At 37.0% G+C, this 21,089-nt stretch overlaps 1 protein-coding gene across 1 annotated transcript in view; it reads left to right on the top strand.

The window, feature by feature from the left end:
* The window catches only part of PDE3B (phosphodiesterase 3B), a 164,434-nt gene that overhangs the window by 94,937 nt on the left and 48,408 nt on the right, over window positions 1-21,089 (top strand). The window contains exons 2-4 of the mRNA XM_055317939.1: window positions 1,265-1,315; window positions 13,196-13,444; window positions 16,831-16,973. Of these exons, the coding sequence (XP_055173914.1) occupies window positions 1,265-1,315; window positions 13,196-13,444; window positions 16,831-16,973 (443 nt within the window). The remainder of the gene's footprint in view (window positions 1-1,264; window positions 1,316-13,195; window positions 13,445-16,830; window positions 16,974-21,089) is intronic.

The raw sequence follows: 21,089 nt of genomic DNA, 5'->3' as shown, positions 1-21,089 counted from the left end.
GGGTCAGCGAGCTATATAGCCTACTGACCAAATTCAGCCAGCATCCTGTTTTTGTATGGCTCTCCAGCTAAGAATGTTTTTGCATTTTAAAGCATTGTAAAACAAACAAAATAAGATTATGTCACAGTGACCTTAGGTGGCTTGCAAAGCCTAAAATATTTACTATCTGTCCCTCTACAGAAAAAAAAAAACCAATATGCCAACTCCTGATAAAATATTAGGCCGGTGATAGAGTGGATAACACTTTAAGATCTTTTGCATCCAGGAGACAGATGACAAAGGATGAAAAACAGCACAGAGTTCACCATATGGGTGCGCCTGGCTGGCTTGGTCAGTAGAGCATGTGACTCCTAATTTTGGGGTTGTGAGTTGGAGCCCCTGTTGGGGGTAGAATTTACTTGAAAAAAAGTATTCAGCATATAGAAATCAGGTGGTTATATTACAAATTAACTAGGTTTAAATTCGAGACTAAGGTTCAAAGCTATATAGAAAATTGCCATTATAATCAATTTATTTTGGCAAATGGAGACCGATTAAGTGAACTTAAGAGAAATTTAGGATTAATTATAGGTAGTAGTTATAGCTTGTTAAATTAGAGCTAATGTTTTCTTCTAGAGCATGGTGACTATGAGAAGGGGAAGCAGCCAGGAAGCTTTCTGGGAAGAAAACAGAGGAAAATACTAGTTTGGGACTAAGAAGTTATCATTGGTAGCCTATAAAGAAGACAAATAGGAAAACCATCCTAATTATCTGCATATCAAAAGGGTTGAATGTTGCTTTTTAAAATCCATTACTTTATCTAACCATTACTAATCTAACCCAAAGGACAGGCTTTTTAAACTGCTTTTGACAGAAGTGCCTTATTAGTAAGGAAATAGCACCACCCACTGACACTGCTTTAGATGTTGAGTGATGATCCTTTGAAGATGAGAGGAGGGAGAGTGTCTGATGATTTGTAATTTTTCTTGTATTTTTGGTAACTGGGTGTTATTCTGATTTGTATTTTCCTTATTGTGGTAATGGGTATTTTGAAGGTTAATATAGTTTATTAGAGTGACCTTATTCTATTTTTTTGATTTCTCGATCACAGAGTGCATAATTTATGGAATATTCTGTCTAGAGATAATTTTTATTCTCACTTTCCCAATTACTCTCCCAAACTGTAAGCTAGGTATAATTGAAGATGTTCCATTTTGTCTTTACATATATTTGTTTATTTCTGGTTTGTAACGAAGTGGTTTTTTGTCTTTTTCTTTTTCCCCAGATGATTCTTTGGGATTGGGACTTAAAGCAATGGTATAAACCTCATTATCAGGTAAATATAAGTAAATATTACTAATAGTATCTGTAATGAAACTTTTTAATTGAAGTATAGTTGACACATAATGTTTCTGATATACTGTAATGAAACTTCTGACATCTATTTTTTTTAAGATTTTATTTATTTATTTATTTTTTATTTATTTATTTATTTATTTATTTGAGAGAGCAGGAGAGGAGGTGGGGGAGGGACAGAAGGAGAGGGAGAAGCAGGCTCCCTGATGAGCAGGGAGCCTGAGGACCTGGGATTGTGACCTGAGCCACCCAGGCACCCTGAAACTTTAGACATTTTTAAAAAGTTAGATTTGTAAGATTTCTATGCTATGAGATTTTTTTTAACTGAACTAATTTAAAATAAACAACTTTCATTTAGATAATTTTTTTAAAAAGACATTTTTAATCATGAGGGGGGGATAAGGGAAATGATAAATCATACTTGTATAAGTTATTTTTAAAATATTAATATAATTGGAGCTCAGAATAAACTAGTAATTCTATATTAAGGTTGAGATTTTTTTTTTTTCTGATTGTGGGCAACTCATTCAGACAGGGAAAAAAGTAGATTAAAAGCCATATATGAGAAAAAGCAAAACAATTGGCAGAATATTTTATTAGGGAAGCCAAAACACTCTACTTACAGTTTTTGGCTTTTTTTTTTTTTTTTTAAGTTTTGGGTAAATTTTTAATTATACATACAGAAAAGTGCACAGCTTGATAAATTTTCACAAACTAAATGTCCCATATAACTAAACCTGTATCAAGAAATAGAACTTTACTAGCATTCCATAAGCCTCACTTATGTACCATTCTGGTTATTGACTGTATCCCCATGGATAATGTCTGTTCTGACTTTCTAACAATTAGTTTGGCTTATTTATGAACTTTATATATATAAATGAAATCATATAATATGCACTTTTAAACTTTTTTGAACACTTAAGTAATATATATTCATATCAAAAGAACTGAAAATAGAAGTATAGGAGAAAAAAGAAAACCCATTCCTAAATATCAAGCAATAACTATGTTAATTATGTTAACTTATGATATATATCTTTACAGATATTGTCCCATTTTCCTATTGTATTGAAATGTGTGTGTATTCGATTCTACAAAAAATGTTATTATAATTATATATTATAAATGTAAATTATATGTAAACATACAGAAAAACAAATATTAATAAATATATAAAAATAAATTAATTTAATTATGTTATAATATGCTGTTTTAAAACCTGGTGGTTTTTAATACTGATAGATAAACATTAATATTAAATCTCTGTCTTTTGTATTCAAAGAAACATTACCTCTGTTTATTAGATTTATTTGTTTCTATCACCATTTTTGAGAAATTCCTTTGAATTTCTCATTCCTTTGAATGAGATCTATTTATTTATTTTAAAAATGTATTTATTTATTGATGAGAGACACAGGCAGATATATAGGCAGAGGGGGAAGCAGGCTCCCTCTGGGGAGCCCAATGTGGGACTTGATGCCGGGACCCCAGGATCATGGCCTGAGTAAATGCAGACACTCAACCACTGAGCCACCCAGGCATCCCTGAATGGGTTTTATTTTTAAGGTGTGAATGGAAGAGCCACAACAGCCCAGAAGAACAAAATATTCACTGGGTTTTGGTGAACAAAAAGCATACCTATTGCAATCAGGTGAAATCAAGAAAGCCACTCCTGACCTAAAAAAGGCTGATTCTTTGACCCACACAAGGGCTTCCTTATCAGTCATACTTACCAAGATCCTGTTTCCAATTAAAAGAGTATTTAAATTACCAGTAAAATCTAAAGATAAATAAGCAGTAATGGTGAAGAGCATAGGCTTGTAGTCAGGCACACTGATATGTGATATCAGGCACCTTTCTCCCTTTTTCCTTTCTCTTCCCTCACCGCCTCTTTTCTTTTAAGATTTATGTATTTATTTGATGGAGAGGGAGGGAGAAAGAGCTAGAGCTTGTGCCTATCCGCCTGGGGGCAGGGAAGGGCAGAGGAAGATGGAAAGAGAAACTCAAAGAGAGACTCCTGGCTTAGCAGAGTCTACCCCAGGGCTTGACCCTACAACCCCAAGATCATAACATGAGCCAAACCAAGAGTGGGAAGCTCAATGGACTGCATCACTCAGATGCCCCTCCTCTTTTCTTTCTAATGATCCCTTTACAAAAATTTTAATGTACTCTCATACATAAAAATGCACAAACTAAGTGTACAACATGATGAATTTTCTCAAAGTGATTATATTCATGTGACCATCTTTCAGAAGAAGAATTCAGCTCCCCCAAAGCTCCCCTCCTGGTCATCAACTTCTCCCAAGCATTATTTCGGTCCTGATTTCTGTCATTACAACTTAGTTTTTCCTGTCTGTGGATTTTATATAAATGGAATTAATGATATATATTTTCTATTTTGATTCTTTCTTTCAAAATTTTATTTATAAGATTAATATTATTGTTATTGCCCATAGTAATTCATTCATTTTCATTGCATTTAGTATTTCATTGAATGAATGTACTCTCAATGTTTTCATTTACTTAATAATAGATGGACATTTTTTTCTTTTCAGCTTTTTTGTGTCAGGAAGCAAGAATTCCTGTCCCCTCAAAGGTCCTGTAGCTGGACTAAGAATCAAACTGACATAAGACAGATTAACAGAGAAAATGTAATTTAATAGGTATCTGTATAGGTAATCCACAGAGACTTGGAAATTCTAAAGATAGGCAAAATAAGATATCTATGTCATTCTCAGCTGAGGAGAAGGTGGACAACAGAGGTCCAGGACTTAAGAGGAAAGGAATGTAATTCACAGGGTGGTAGGAAGAGCAGATATTTGGTAATTAGGTGTTTGCCCTACCATGTAGATGGTTCACTCACATAAAATTCCTCTTTGCTGGGTGCCTGGCTGGCCCAGTCAGTAGAGCATGCAACTCTTGATCTTGGGGTTACAGGTTTGAGCCCCATGTTGGGCGCAGAGATTACTTAACATCCTTTAAAAAATTTATGTCTGCTAAAAACCGTTCTTCTGGGAAAAGCCCCCAATTTAGAGTCTTCTGTGTACTTAAAGGAGGGGCAAAAGTTTCCCTTAAGACCACAGGACTTCAAGTGCTTTCAGCTCAAAATAATACACATGCCAAAGTGGCACATTCTGGGATGGCCTGTCCTGAACCCCTTCATGACTATTGTAAGTAATGCTGCTGGCATTCTTGAGGTCTTTTGTTGGGTGTATGTCAGAGTGGATTGCTGGGTCACAGGGTATGCGTGCATATGCTGAGTTTCAGTAGATAGCACTCATTTTTCCAAGAAGTATCAATTTTTACCCAACCATCAGCCTTTGAGAGTTCCAGTTGCTCCACATCCTTGAGAACCCTTAATAGGGTCTATTTTTAAATCATTCTGGTAGCTGTGGAAGAGTCTATCATTGTGCTTTTAATACTTGGGATTTCACTGGTAATTCATCAGGTTGAGGATCTTTTCATATGTTAACTGGTTGCTCAGATATTCTTTGGTCAGATCTTTGACTTGTTTTGTTTAAAGATTTTATTTATTTATTAGAGATATCCTTTATCAGATTATGGAAGTTCAAAAAAAATTAAGGAAGTTCCGTTCTAATCCTGGTTTACTAAAGACATTTTTTTTTCTCTTTTTAGTCATGGATGGGTGTACAATTTTTATCAGATGCTTTTTCTGCCTCTATGGAGATGATTCCTGGATTTTTTCCATTTATTAATGTGGTGAATTGTATTGTTTTATTCTGTGTCTCTGTTAAACCATCCCTGACATAGGAAAAGACAGAGTTCAAAGCCGACAGCCAAAAAAGAATTGAGACGTCTTTGGTGCAAAAAGATGGTTTTATTAAAGCATAGGGACAGGACCTGTGGGCAGAAGGAGCTATACTGGGGTCAAGAGGAGAGGCCCATTATATACTTTCAGGTTGGGAGGGGGTCAGAGGTAGTGTAAGACTCTGAGGAATTTTGGAAGCAAGGATTCCAGGACCTTGAGGGGGCTAGCTGTTGTTGGGAAACTGTCGTTTATTATCATCTAATAAAACCTTAGTCATGAGACCCTTCAGATGTATATTGGTGGGTCATATGCTTGGGGGATGATTGCCAACAAGTATTTGGGGGAGTTTAGAGATAAAGGAAGTTTTTAAAGGAATTTTTATATGTTAAAGTAGACTTACAAGATCCTGGAGCTCGGGCTAAGATTGCCTTTTGCCCTTTAGCAAAGTATTAACATCCAGGCAGCTGAGTTCCTCCTACAGGAATGTCACTCTGCCTTTTTTAAAGGACTTGTCAGTGGGCTGTAGGAAGTAAGAAAAATTTAATAATTTTCCTTCTGTCTTTGTTTCTCACATCAATCCCCATATTCCCAGAAAAAAGCAAATTTGATTAAGATATTTAAAAATATGTGTGCATATATAATACCTATATATGTCCCTGGATTTTATTAATATTTTGTTTTGGAATTTCAAATTTATGTTTATGAGAGAGAATTGGCCTATAATTCCTGTTTTTTATAATGTTCTTGGTATATGTTGGATATAAAGGTTACAATCTCATAAAATAAAGTGAGATACTCACCCTATTACCTAGAAAAGTTTGGTGAGACTGGTATTCTTTCCCTAATGTTTGAAAGAATGCTATGGTGAAGCCATCTCAGTCTGGAGCTTTTTTTATGAGCAAATTTTAAATTATGTATTCAGTTTCTTCAGTAGTTTTAGGCCTATTAAGTTTTCTGTCTCATAATAATTTTTGGTTAGTGGTGTTTTCTAGGAAGTCCTTTTGATGTTGTTCCCTCTAGACTGCTGAAAGCTCTATTTAACTTTCAAAATAGAAATCTGTTTGAGAATTTTTGCTTGGGTTTCTCCATCTCTCCGCCACTGTTTGCAAATTGGCAAATGCCTTTGAGGGAAAGCAGCTCTGAATTCAACCTTGCTTCTTCTTCTCCTCTCTGAGATCTTGCTTGGGCTTTAAAGCCCTGCCTGTCCTGGTTATAACCCTGTACTCCAGTTTTGGTCTTTGAGCCTCCTGTGACTACAGAAAGCTCCACTCTATTTCCTAGCCTCTTAACTACTGTGCTTCTTGTCCTCTCTGCCGTGGCCAATTATGAATCCACAGCAGACTCCTCGGGGAAAAGTAGCACAGTATGGTGGGTTCATTTTAATTTTTAAACTCTGACTTCTTGTTCTTTCAAGGCCTGTCTGCTTGACTGTGCTCTGATGCCTTGAAATGGGTGTTATTTTTATTTCAGCTTTTCTAGACCAGTTATTCTAGGCGGAAGAGTTGCTTTGAGACAGGCTCCTTGCTGAAAAATAAGGCAAGCCTCTTAAGGCACTCTGAATCTATTTTGTCATCTATAGATCGGGAATGATACCAATTCCTTCAGAGGGCTGATGATGATGATGATGATGATGAATGTCTAGTAGGTAGCACTTATAAAAATGTGAGTTAATATTAATTCCAATAATGAATTCTAAGGGTCTCTGAAATTATAGTACAAGACAGGACTTAGCAGAGTTTTTCTGTAAAGGGCCAAATAGTAAATATTTTAGCATTTGCAGATGAAAGCCACCTACCTCTCCCTCGTCCTCTTCTTTAATCAACCCTAGCTCTCTGGGCAAAAACCAAGATTTGCCACATGTAAGCCAGTGGGAAATAGGAATTTAAGTTCAGCTTTTAAAATTTGTCACTCTTGCTCTTCTCACCCAGAATAATAAAGGTTAAAAATCCTTACCAAATGACCTTACACAATATAGTCCCTCACTTTACTCCCTTTTACTTCTCTGACCTTGTGTTCTACTAACTTCTCCTTCATTTACTCTGCTCTAGTGACTCCGGTGCCCTTTTATTCCTCAGACAAGCTAGGCAGGCTGGGTGTCTGGGTCTTCACACTTGCTAGTCTCTCTGCCTAGAATGCTCTTTTCCCATCTCTGTCCATTCTTAACATATTTATCTTTTCATCCTCTCTAACATTTCAGTGGCCTCCATTACTTCCTCTTCTCTTTCCTTGCTTGATTCTTCTTCTTCAACTTGCTCAGAATCCATAATTTTCCCTTGTTCATATTCATTAGCTGGGGTCTCATGTTCTCAAAAATGTGGTCCCAACTTGCCTTTCCATCTTATTTTCCAATGTTCTTTTTTTTTTTTTTAATTTTTTTATTTATTTATGATAGGCACACAGTGAGAGAGAGAGGCAGAGACACAGGCAGAGGGAGAAGCAGGCTCCATGCACCGGGAGCCCGATGTGGGACTCGATCCCGGGTCTCCAGGATTGCGCCCTGGGCCAAAGGCAGGCGCCAAACCGCTGCGCCACCCAGGGATCCCCCTCCAATGTTCTTTTAGAAAAAAATGAAGCCTGTATTTTAATAATTTCATGTTCCTTGTACTTGGCTATTTTACTACTTTTGTACCTTTATTTGTATTCTTTCTTGAAGAATAAATGCCCCAAATACATTTTTAGTTTTATTATAATCTTTATAAATAAAATCCTACCAAATTACTAGCTCAAATGCTACTCCTTCCATAAAGTTTCTGCCAACCATTCAGATTAAAGTTTATGTATCTTCTTTGAACTCCAATGCCACTTTATCTATATTTTCATCATTTTCTGTAATATTAATTATAGTAATTTTATTACATGTTGTGGCAGAGGGGCTATTGCCACAACACGTGTCTAATCCAGAAGTTGCTTTCTCTCTGTGGCCTGAAGACTCTCTTCCCCCACCTAGAGATTCAATCTGAGGAAATTCCTCCCATCTCCTCACCCACAGAGGTATAACGAGGACCAGTGGGAACCCTAGTGGCATCAGAAAACCATCAAGCAGGCTGAAATACCACGGTGAATGCTCTGAAAACTAAAATATTAGAACCACATTCCCGAGGGGTGCCTGGTGGCTCAGTTGATTAAGCATCTGCCTTTAGCTTTGATCATGATCTCAGGGTCCTGGGATCAAACTCCACATCATTGGGCTCTCTACTCAGTGGCAAATCTGCTTCTCCCCATTACTCTCCTTCTGTTTTCTCTCTCTCTCAAATAAATAAATAAAATCTTAAAAGAAAAAAAGAACCGCAGCCTGAAAAAGTAGACCAGGACCTACCTAACAGAGACTACCTCCTAATACAAAAGATTTAAATAGGACCCTAGAGTCTTGTAGAATAATACCCAAAATGTTGATGATAAAATAAAAAAAAACTTTTCATACTAAGAACAAGGAAAGTCATAACTTGAATGGGAAAAGACAATGCTTAATACCAAGATGAATCGGATTTGGAATTATCTGACTTTTTTTTTTAAATTTTCTTTTTTTTTTATTTTGGAGAGCACAAGCAGGGCAAGGAACAGAGGGAGATGAACAAGCAGACTCCCCACTGAGCAGGGAGCCTGACATGGGGCCCAATCTTATGACCCTGAGATCATGACCTGATTAAACCCCCAAATCAAGAGTTGGGCATCTAACCAGCTGAGCCACCCAGGCACCCCCGACAAATTTTAAAGCAGCCATCATAAAAATGTTCTAACAAGCAATTACAAATAAAATAGAAAATCTCAACAATAACAAAAATACAGACACATCCCCCTTTATTGCACCTCACAGATACTGTGGGGGTTTTTTTTTGAAAATATTAATGTAAGTTTCTAATGGTTACTACATTATATATGATTCTTCCATCCTTCAGAATTTTAGAGTTGACATTGTAAAGTAATGAGCTAAAATTTTTTTAGCAGCTTTATTCTATTGTATTTTATTTATTTATTTTTGTATATTTTCTTATTGAAGTTCTATTTGCCAACATATAGCATAACACCCAGTGCTCATCCCCGTCAAGTGCCCCCCTCAGTGATACTGTGATTTTTTTTATAAGTTGAAGGTTTATAGCAATCCTGCATCAAGCAAATAAATCTGTTTTTGCTTTGTCACTTTAACAACAGCATTTGCTCACTTTGTGTTTCTCCAACATTTTGGCAATTGTTAAAATATTTCAAATTTTTTCATTATTATATTTGTTAAAGTGATCTACGATCAGATTGATGTTACTATTGTAATTGTTCTGGGGTGCCATGAGTCATGCTCATATAAGATAGTGAACTTAATAAATGTTGTATATGTTATAACTGCCCCACTGACTGGCTGTTTCCCCATCTCTCTCCCTTCTCCTTGGACCTCCTTATTTCCTGAGATGCAACAATGTGGAAATTTGGTCAGTTAATAACCCTGCAAGGCAGTGTTCAAGTGAAAGTCACACGTCTCTCACTTTAAATCAAAAGCTAGAAATGGTTAAGCTCAGAGCGGAAGGCATGTCAAAAGCTGAGATAGGTCAAAAGCTAGGCCTATTGCCCAGACATTCAAGTTGTGAATGCAAAGAAAAAGTTCTTGAAGGAAATGTAAAAGTGAACTTTAGTGAACATGTGAATCATAAGAAAGTGAAACTTTATTGATGATACAGAGAAAACTTTAGTGTCTAGATAGAGAATCAAACCAGCTACAACATTCCTTGCAGCCAAAGCCTAATCCAGAGCAAGACCCTAACTCTCTTCAATTCTAGGAAAGATGAGAGAAGTGAAGGGACACGTGGGTGTCCAGTAATTGAGTGTCTGCCTTCAGCTCAGGGCATGATCCCGGGTCCCAGGAATGAGTCTCAAATCTGGCTCCCCAAGGGGAGCCTGTTTCTCCCTCTGCCTATGTCTCTGCTCTTTCTGTGTGTCTCTCATGAATGAATGAATGAATGAATGAATGAATGAATAAATCTTTAAAGAGAGAGAGAGAAATGAAGAAACTGGAGAAGCCAAGTCTGAACGTAGCAGAGGTTGGTTCATGAGGTTTAAGGAAGGAAAGGAAGGAAGCCATCTCCATAATATCAAAGTTCAAGTCAGTGCCGATGTAGAAGCTTCAGCAAATTATCCAGAAGATCTAAGCTAATTAATGAAGTTGGCTACACCAAATAACAGATTTTCAGTGCAGGTGAAACAACTTTCTATTAGAAGATGGCACCTAGACCCTCCCATGGCCAGAGAGGAGACATCAGGGCCTAGTGACTTGATGTTGAAGCCAGTGCTCATTTACTATTCTGAAAATCACAGGGTCCTTAAGAATTATGTTAAACTAGGATGCCTACCATAGATAGTGATTCCTCTGTTGGATCTGGGCAAAGAAAATTGAAACCTTCTGAAAAGGAGTCACCATTCTAGATGCCATTAAAAACATTTGTGATTCGTGGGAAAAGATCAAAATACCAACATTAATAGGAATTTGGAAGAGGTTCATTCCAACTCTCATGGATGATTTTGAGGGGTTCAGGAATTCAGTGGAGAAAGTAACTACACATGTGGTAGATATAGCAAGAGAAATAAAATCAGGAGTAGAGTCTGAATTGCTGTGATCTCATGATAAAACTTGAACATACGTATGAGGAGTTGCTTCTTATGAATGAGCAAAGAAAGTGGTTTCATGAGATAGAATCTACTCCTGGTGAAGCTGCTGTGAAGATTGCTGAGATGACAACAAAGGATTTAGAATATTACATAAGCTTGATAAAGCAACAGCAGGTTTTGGGAGGATTGACTGCCAAGTTTGAAAGAAGTTCTACTGTAGGTAAAATGCTATCAAACAGCATCAGATGCTACAGAGAAATGTTTGTGAAAGGAAGAGTCAACTGAATGCAGCAGACTTCATTTATTTTAAGAAATTTCCAGAGCCACCCCAGCCTTTAGCAACCACCATTTTGTTTTGATCAGTCAGCAGCCATCAATGTCAAAGTCAGGACCCTCCACTAGCAAAAAGAGGACAACTCACCAAAAACTTAGATGATAGTTAGCATTTTTTAGCAATAAAGTATCTTTTTTTTTTTTTTTTTTTTTTTAAGAGTGGGAAGAGAGTATGGAGGGGAGGGGCAGAGGGAGAAAGAGAATTCTAAGCAGGCTCCACACCCAGCATGGAGCCTGGCACAGGGCTCAATCTCACAACCCTGAGATCCTGACCTGAGCTGAAATCAAAGTCAGATCCTTAACCAACTGAGCCACCCAGGTGGCCAGATAAAGTATTTTTAGATTAAAGTATGTACACTGTTTTTTTAGACATAATGCCATTGCACATGTAATAGACTACAGTATATTGTAAACATAACTGTTATATGCACTAGGAAACCAGAAAATTTCTTTTGACTCACTTTATTGTGCTATTTACTCTATTGCAGTAGTCTGGAACCAAACCTGCAACATCTCTGAGGTATATCTATAGAAGTTATAAAAAAGAAAGAAATGAAAACTATGGAACTGAAAAATGCAATAATGGAAATTAAAACTTGCTGAATGGGCTCAGTAGGAGAGTGGAGATGACAGGGGTTGGAATCTGTGAGCTTGAGGCTAAAGCAATAGAATTTACCCAATTTGAACAACAGAGAGAAAATAGGTGGAAAAAAAATGAACAGAGTCTTAGGGACAATAACAAAAGATCCAAAATTCATATCAGTATCTGAGAAGGAGAGAGAGTGAGTTTAAAAGATTATTTGAAAAAAATAATGGCTGAAAACTTCCCCAAATTTTGCAAAAGGCATAATCTTACAAATTTGAGAAGCTGAGTGAATCCCAAATATGAAAAAAAAAAAAAGAACCCAAACCAATAAATCTGCAAGCCATGTCATAATTAAACATTTGAGAAATGACACATGATTGTACGGGAATGCCAACTCAAATATCAATAGATTTCTCACTTAGGTGTGGGAAAATAGATGCTATTATAATACAATTTGTGGACATACAGATTTAACCAACCTATGGGAGGGCAGTTTTATAGTAATGATCAAATTTTAACCTGTTCATTTACTGTGGTTCAGAAATTCAATTTTATGGGAAGTTATTTGTCAGAAATATCCTTAATTATCTATAGTGACGTATATAGGGGAGTATTTATTCATAAAGATTAGAAATAACTGGGCTATACCCTAGCAATAGGGAATATTTTCACATAAAAACTAAGACAAAATAATACTTCACCAGGGAAAAAAATTCTCCAAAGGGCAAAGACATTATTTAGCTAATTATTGTTCTAACTTTCATAACATTTCTTAGTCCCAAAATGTGTTGAGGATACTTACTAAACAGTTTTATAGTAAACTCATTACATGCATTCAGTAATTATGAATTTCAGACACACTCAAATATAAGTTCAGGGTACAATAAAAGCACCACAAGTAACATTTAATTCACTATTCTGATTATGCATGTACTCATTTCTATGGGTAATCGAGTTGAACATCATATATATGTATTTTCAAAAAGTAAAAATCAGACCACGTGTATATGTCAATAAAATATTCATTCTTAAATTTTAAAAATATCTTTTCTATCCATTCTTAAAGGTGAAGTGTGATGTTACTCCTTCCATGATACTATTGGTGACCACGAGTTCAAAGTTAATCACTGTCTCCTTTGAACTCTGACCCCGTTTTCCTGTATTTTTATCTTATTTTCCATAATATCGACAGATATACTATTATTTATTGCACTTTAAATATATGCACTATATATTGCCTTATGTGTTTTACCTGTATTCTCAGACTAAAGTCTCACATAAGCCCTTAATGAGGTAGATGTTATAATCTCCATTTTATGGTAAAGAAACTAAAAGGTTCAGATGTTAAATAATTTGCTCAAAATCATACAGTTAGGATTAAAGTGTCAATTTCAAGCCCCAGTGTCATTGCAATGGAGCCTTATCACTGTGCTTGACTGCCACTTAAGTGTGTAAAGTAAGTGAAAGAACTGCTGTGGATGTGTAATGTATATTTCTATCAAATTAAAATAGAGTATTTCTGAAATGTTAGAGTGTTTAAATCGCAAATCTGTAATATTACTTTTTCTTTTCTTTTCTAGAATTCTGGAGGTGGAAGTGGAGTTGATCTTTCAGTGCTAAATGAGGCTCGAAATATGGTGTCAGATCTTCTGATTGATCCAACCCTTCCCCCACAAGTCATTTCTTCCCTGCGGAGCATCAGTAGCTTGATGGGTGCTTTCTCAGGTTCCTGTAGGCCAAAGATTAATCCTCTCACGCCATTTCCTGGATTTTACCCCTGCTCAGAAATAGAGGACCCAACTGAGAAAGGAGATCGAAAACTTCACAAGGTAAAGATACAGTAATTAGCCAGCCCTACTTACCATGTTTAATATTTTAAAATTAAAAGTGCTCCTTTATTGCTTAGATAAAATATACTTTCTTTTTCAAGGATCAACTTTTTTATACTGTATATTGAGCTGTTTGGGACTTCAAGAGGTGGTTATAAATCTCAAATAATTCTAATGGAGTATTCAGCTTTAATTCTAAATAACTTTGCCATAATCAGCAGTTATCACTTCATCGGTTACAACTCTTTATCATGGTTACTGTTTTTAAGAAGTAGAAAACAGGGATCCCTGGGTGGCGCAGTGGTTTGGCGCCTGCCTTTGGCCCAGGGTGTGATACTTGGGCCCCGGGATCGAGTCCCATGTCGGGCTCCCGGTGCATGGAGCCTGTTTCTCCCTCTGCCTGTGTCTCTGCCTCTCTCTCCCTCTCTCTGTGTGACTATCATTAAATAAATAAATAAATAAATAAATAAATAAATAAATAAATAAATAAATAAATATTTAAAAAAAAAGAAGTAGAAAACAACACACAAATTGAATTCTAGGCCTGTATAACAAAGTAGTAGTCCAGACATGTCATTAATTAATCTATTGTATTATTTAGAATCCAGGAATCGTTCTTATTGAACCACAAAGAATTGATCGTTATAATATTCATTTTATGAATTACAAAGCATTATCTTAAATGGATTTTCACATCTTTTTGATCTGTTTTTTTCCCCTTTACCCTCTAAGGATCGCTATAGCCCAATAGACATTGATTTTTTCCATTATAAGATATGGGATTAATTTTTCTTAATATCAATGCTTCAAAATAGGCTTTTCTTTAAGAAATAATAAATACTATTCAAGTAGGTTTATATTATGCTCATTCAGAGTGCTTTTAATATAAACTTTATTTGATTAATCAATATCTTTATCAATAGCTAAAATCATAAACTTGAGAAATAATATGTTAGAGATTATTCTAGATTAACTTATTCTACACAGGTAAAGAAACTAATCAAGAGAAGATAAAATTCAAATCAGTTAATTTTGTTCATTGTAATAGTGTATATAGAGCTTAGAAACAGTTAAATATAGTTTTGGAAGGATTTTGATCAGATAGTTCATTGTGTTAGTTCTCAGCATTAGAATATGGAAATGTTGAAAAATTAAGCAAGCCCAGTTAGGGCAAAATTTTGGTAATTACTGATCATAAATCTAGAGGATAGGTGATTATGTGATGCTTTTATTTTTAAGAAATTTATACAGTAGCACCTGCCTTCGTCAAAGTCCAATTAACAACGGTACTTAGCTGCATGACATTCTTTCTTTTTTTTTTTTTTTTTTTTAAAGATTTTATTTATTTATTCATGAGAGACACAGGCAGAGGGAGAAGCGGGCTCCACACAGGACTCGATCCCGAGTCTCCAGGATCAGGCCCCGAGCCGAAGGCAGAGCTAAACCGCTGAGCCACCTGGGCTGCCCCAAGCTGTCTGACATTCTTTTTAGCAGTCTACCTATGAGAAATAGGTTAATCACAAGCATCAAAAAGTGACAGTAAAAAATTCATCAATAAAATAACTCTATTCTTAGTTTTCACTTGACATGTGGAAACTATGAGTATGAGCATATGTGATATGCTCTTCTTTTGTATTTTCCATTGACATTTGATGTCATTTGCAGTTTTTTTCTTTTTTCAATTGAAGTATACTGGACACAACAGAAGAGCAATCTTAAAAATAATAATCCTTAAAAATCTTAATCAGAAAAATCTTACTGACACCATTATGTTTGTTACTGTGTATACTGTGTAAAAAAGTGCACTAGTACATTTTAAAAACATTTTAAACAATATTAATTAAACAGGATGCCTAAGTGCCTCATTTCCTGAACATTCTAGGTAATCAGGTTTATTTTTGGTACTGATAGGAGTAAGTCCTATAAGAACCAGGAAGTAACCTTTATTTCGTTTCATTGTGTTCTTTAAACTTCTTTCACATCTAATTTGTCTCTGCTTTTGGAATAGAATAGAAAAAGACTGACGCTACTCCAGAAAAGAACCATAGCTATTTATGAAAAGATAATTAGTGAGGAAAAGGAGTTGTAAAAAGTAATTTAATGTAAATGTCTTATATGTGTGTTAAGAACTAAGAAAGACTATATGAACCTAAATTATAGCCAGAAAGGATTATGTTCCACAAAGAACTGTTTCTCTGTGCGTCTAACTACAAATCTTTTTTTTTTTTAATTTTTTTTATTTTTATTTTTATTTATTTTTTTTATTTATTTATGATAGTCACAGAGAGAGAGAGAGAGGCAGAGACATAGGCAGAGGGAGAAGCAGGCTCCATGCACCGGGAGCCCGACGTGGGATTCGATCCCGGGTCTCCAGGATCGCGCCCTGGGCCAAAGGCAGGCGCCAAATCGCTGCGCCACCCAGGGATCCCTCTAACTACAAATCTTTACAAAATCAACATCATTGGGAAATTTAAACATAGGAGATATTTATCTCTGAGATGGTTTCAGTATCTGTTAATGGGGAAAATTCAGAAGAAGCAAAAACTGTTTTATATAAATCTCATTAAAACACCCATTCAGGAAAAAAAAAAACCCACCCATTCAGTAGTTAAAAAAAAAAAAAAAACAACTTTGGTTAATTGACTATTTGGATCAATTTGGAATATTTTCAAAAATTAAGATATTATTATTATTTTAAAGATTTTATTTATTTTATTTATTCATAGAGACACACAGAGAGAGAGGCAGAGGCACAGGCAGAGGGAGAAGCAGGCTCCATGCAGGGAGCCCGACATGGGACTCGATCCAGGGTCCCCAGGATCAAACTCTGGGCTGCAGGCGGCGCTAAACCGCTGTGCCACTGGGCTGCCCCAAAATTAAGATATTATTAATGCTAATGGTGTTCTGAGGTTGTTAATTAAAAAGATGGCTCTGAATCTTTCACTTTCTCCAGATTAACCCTTTGTACATTAGCACTGTACTGAAAATAAAAAAGGCTTAGGATATAGGGCTTTTGTCCCTGATCTGAAGCTTGTCCTCTACAATTGCTTTTCAGGGTAAATCTTTCATATCAACTTTTGAATTTGTAAGCGTTTGTTTCTCATGAAACGACGGGGTGAAGTGTACAAAAAATAAGTATCTTGTTAAATTGTTAAAGGGCATTCAGAGATCATTTTTTTTTTAAGTGGGAAGAACAGTTAATAGAACAACAGTATAGAATGTAAAATTTGGAGTAAATTTGATGGCTTTTCAGAGTAAAATGTTCTATTTCTCCTGTACCTGTTAAAAAGATACTTTGCATTGATATCTTTATACGTCCTCTTGACTAGTGCACACACAGCAGATCTGAGGGTGACGATTTTAACCACTGTTCAATTATTCCGCAGGGCCTAAGCAGTAGGACTAGTCTACCGACTCCACAGCTGAGGAGGAGCTCCACAGCCTCAGGCCCGCCGCCCGCAGAACAGTCTTCTTCAAGGTGGGAGCGTGGGAATGGCAAGAGGCCACACCAAGAGTTTGGCATTTCGAGGTAAAATCCCCAGTCTTTTAAAGAAACTTGAGTCAGATACATCCACTTTGTTGAATGAGGTTTGAAATAACTAAAAGCAGAAGGAACAGTTGAAGTATTTTAGACATAGGACAGCACGGGTGGTAATAAGGCACCATAGAGAAACTGATCCGTAAAGGAAGCGAACGTGTCTTCTCCAAAACATTTAAGTACCTTGGGTACGAGGCATGCTGGGGCCTTGAGAAGATGAATCAGGGAGGCGGTTTAAGGAAGCGAGAGTCAGTTTAGGACAGGGTAGGAAAGCTTTTAGGCTTATGGGGGCGATCACACCCGTCAGTGTACAGCATCCAAAGTTGGGTCAGCGGAGCTACAGGCTTATGGGGGCGATCACACCCGTCAGTGCACAGCATCCAAAGTTGGGTCAGCGGAGCTACTGACTTGCTAGCGGAGGAGCACGTTCCCGGCTTCTCTCAGATGGTAGACACAAGGTAGCAGAACTCTTCCCTAAGCTCTGTTCTTGCTGGAGGACTACGACTACTAATATATCCTGTACTCACTGGACGGTTGACTTGGAACTGACCAGTGCTAATCCTGCACACAAAAGCCATCAGTAACTGCAGCTAAATGAACCTGGGAAGATGCAGGGACAGAAATTTTCTAAATGTAAATATACCCATTTACCCTCATAACCAAAGATTCAGTACTTTGTTTTTAAGCAGCCAGGAAACATAGTGCTCTCCTGTGGGAGTTACGAACTGCTCTTTACTCACTCATCTAAGGATGTTAAGAGAGTTGGAATCAGCGTAAGCTTTCTGCGCTGTCGTTGTTGGGCATGTGTTGTACTGCATTTAGCTCGAGCTGTACAGTTACACATTTGAAACAGCAGATGGCAGGGTTGGATCATACGAATTTGTTAAAAGTTATGTTAACATTTATATAGGAAGTACGAGCAAACAAAATTTTCTAGATTCTTGTGTGATTTTTTAAATTTGAATTTTCTATGATATATTCAAGTAGATGAACTCCTTTTTTACTAAAGGAAAATTGAGTGATAGATAATAGATAAAACAGGAGTGGATTGATGTAGAAAGAGCATAGTACTGGAGAATGCAAATCTTGCCCAACATGACCTAACATGACCTTCTTGTTTTTGTTTTGTTTTGTTTTGCTTTTTAATGGAAGTGGGATATGGGGAAGTCAATGATGATAGGAACTGAAAATATGACATATTTCTTAACCACGAGAAACATCATCTTAGATCAGTGCCGTCCAATAGAAATTTTTGTGATGATGGGGCAGCCTGGGTGGCTCAGTGGTTTAGCACTGCCTTCAATCCAGGGTGTGATCCTGGAAACCCGGGATAGAGTCCCACCTCTGGTTCCCAGCATGGAGCCTGCTTTTCCCTCTGCCTGTGTCTCTACCAATCTCTCTCTCTCTCTCTCTCTCTCTCTCTCTCTGTCTCTCATGAATAAATAAATAAAATCTTTTAAAAACATGTTTTAAAAAGAAATGTTTGTGATTATGGGAATATTTTATATCCATACCATCCAGTATGGCAATCCCTAGCTACCTGTGGCTACTGACCACTTGACATTTGTCTAGTATGTTTAAGGAACTGAATTTTAAATTTGATTTAATTAATTTAAGTAAAATACAAAGAATCATATGTGGCCATCATATAGCCATGTATGGCAGTCATTTTATTTTATTTTATTTTTAAATTTTATTTATTTATTCATGAGAGACACAGAGAGGCAGAGGGAGGAGAAGCAAGCTCCCTGCGAGGAGCCTGATGTGAAACTCGATCCCAGGACTCTGGATCACTCTGAGCCAAAGGCAGATACTCAACTACTGAGCCACGCAGGTGTCCGTGTATGGCAGTCATTTTAGGCAGCATTGCTATAGATCTTTCACTTATGGTAATGTTTTGTTCAGGAACCTTTAGGCTTTAAGCAAATAGACTTGTGAATCTGGAATCATGAGGCATTCATCTTGACTTTATTAGAGCACCCAAATCTGAGGTCACATGTCCTATATTTTTGAGTCTTGATTTGAACCTAGCGTTGGATTCTGAGTATAGCTTTGCTGTGATTTTAAATGATCCCAACAAATGGGAAGCCCGGGTGGCTCAGCAGTTTAGCGCCTGCCTTCGGCCCAGGGCATGATCCCGGGGTCCCGGGATTGAGTCCCACATCGGGCTCCCTGCATGGAGCCTGCCTCTCCCTCTGCCTATGTCTCTGCCTCTCTCTCTCTCTCTGCATTTCTCATGAGTAAATAAATAAAATCTTTTAAAAACAATAATTAAAAAAAATGCTCCCAACTGTGTTTTCAGCATGATTCCAGTATTGAACCTCTCATTCCCCAAAGCTCTGACTGAAACCAAATTTCTCATCCCTCCAGTACATTTTCATGTTACTGTGTTTCTGCCCTATTTCCTGACATAATGCTACTACACTCTAGTTTGGAGGTTGCTTAAAAAAAATGGATTTAGCTAGAAAAGTTGGTGTTATCTTTGCATCCTTTTGATTACCAGCTGTCAGGTCTATGTCTGCATCTTGTTTCCTTTCTGCTCTCTCTTCTTTTTCACTTTGCCTACACTGCTTCATGCTTATTCTTACCTGGACTGTTATCCTCTTAATTGGCCTTTCCATTTCTAATATTCTTCCCAGCCTGATCCATCTCCTACCTGTCTGCCACAAATCTTCCTTAAACAGTCATCAAGTTTTTGGAACCTTTACCAATGCCTATAGAATAGGACCCAAATTCCTAGCCTGGGGTTTGAAACCCTGTTATTCCCTTATGTCAAAGCTGCACTCTTACTTGGAAAAAGTAAACAAACTAAAAGACATGAGCAATCTTGCAAAGAATGAGAACAGAAAAATGACTTGGAATGCTCTCTAGGTGAAAATGTAGGCATGTGACGTGTGTTAAACTCTTCCTTCAACTTTTCCTGATAATTTTCATTTTTAGTTTAACCCGTTTGAAAATTAAGCTGAAATAAAGTTCCCAGCCCACCTTGTTTGAATAGAGAGTAATATAGGATTGAATTTTGCCTTTCTTCATGCTTTGTCTGGAGAAAAAAGTGAAGTATTATACACTTTATGATAGATATGATAACAGGAATCCAAAGGAAGAAAACCCCGGGGCAGAAGAGTTACTGCATTTGAACAGCCACCGTATTACCTGCCCTGAAGAGTTCAGCACTGTTCATCTCTCACAGGACTTGAGATTTTAATTGATTACAACACCAAAATACATCAGTCTTTCTCTATTTATCTGAAACTCCAATCATGTTTAACTATTTGCACTTCCCTCTATTTGTCTGCTTCTATGCCCCCCTATAGTTGCTCTCTCCCCCTAGAACAGGTCTTCTGACCCTCATGTCTGTATAGCCTAAAAGATTGGGCTCAGATGTCACCTCTAAAGACTAACACCCTGATGTCTTCCTCCCTTGGTTTCCAAGGAGAAGTAATCTGTTTCACCTTTTTTTTTTTTAAATTTTTTTTATTTATTATTTATGATAGTCACAGAGAGAGAGAGAGAGAGGCAGAGACACAGGCAGAGGGAGAAGCAGGCTCCATGCACCGGGAGCCCGACGTGGGATTCGATCCCGGGTCTCCAGGATCGCGCCCTGGGCCAAAGGCAGGCGCCAAACCGCTGCGCCACCCAGGGATCCCCCTCTGTTTCACCTTTGAATCTCCTTAACACCTTTTCTTTACCTCTTTTATGGCACTTTCACTTTCTTTTTATTTTTATTTATTTATTTTATTTTTGGCACTTTCACTTTCTACTGTGTATTAGTCATTACTGCTCTTCTGAGGCCTGCTTGATTACCGTGATGAGTTTGATTACGTTAAAATGGATCTTTAAAGGTAAACAGCTGCTTAACAAATGTCCTGCAGGAGTATGGTGTCCATATTAGATTATGACAATGGATGCTGCCTTCTGCTGAAGCTTAAGACCTAGGATAAAGATTCTGTGGTCACGAAGTTCCAGGAAATGTAGAATAAGGTTTTTTTGAGTTAGCTGACAATTGGATTACCCATCTCTGAGTTCCAGGGTTGACACTATGGTTTAAAAAATGGCTATGCTTGTATCCTTGGACTGACTGCTAGGACCCAGCCCTCCCTGTGGCTA

Source organism: Nyctereutes procyonoides, unplaced genomic scaffold (assembly GCF_905146905.1).
Source record: "Nyctereutes procyonoides isolate TBG_1078 unplaced genomic scaffold, NYPRO_anot_genome, whole genome shotgun sequence".
NCBI lineage: Eukaryota > Metazoa > Chordata > Mammalia > Carnivora > Canidae > Nyctereutes > Nyctereutes procyonoides.
Note: the sequence above shows the minus strand (reverse complement) of the source record. Positions and strands in the feature narration are given on the sequence as shown.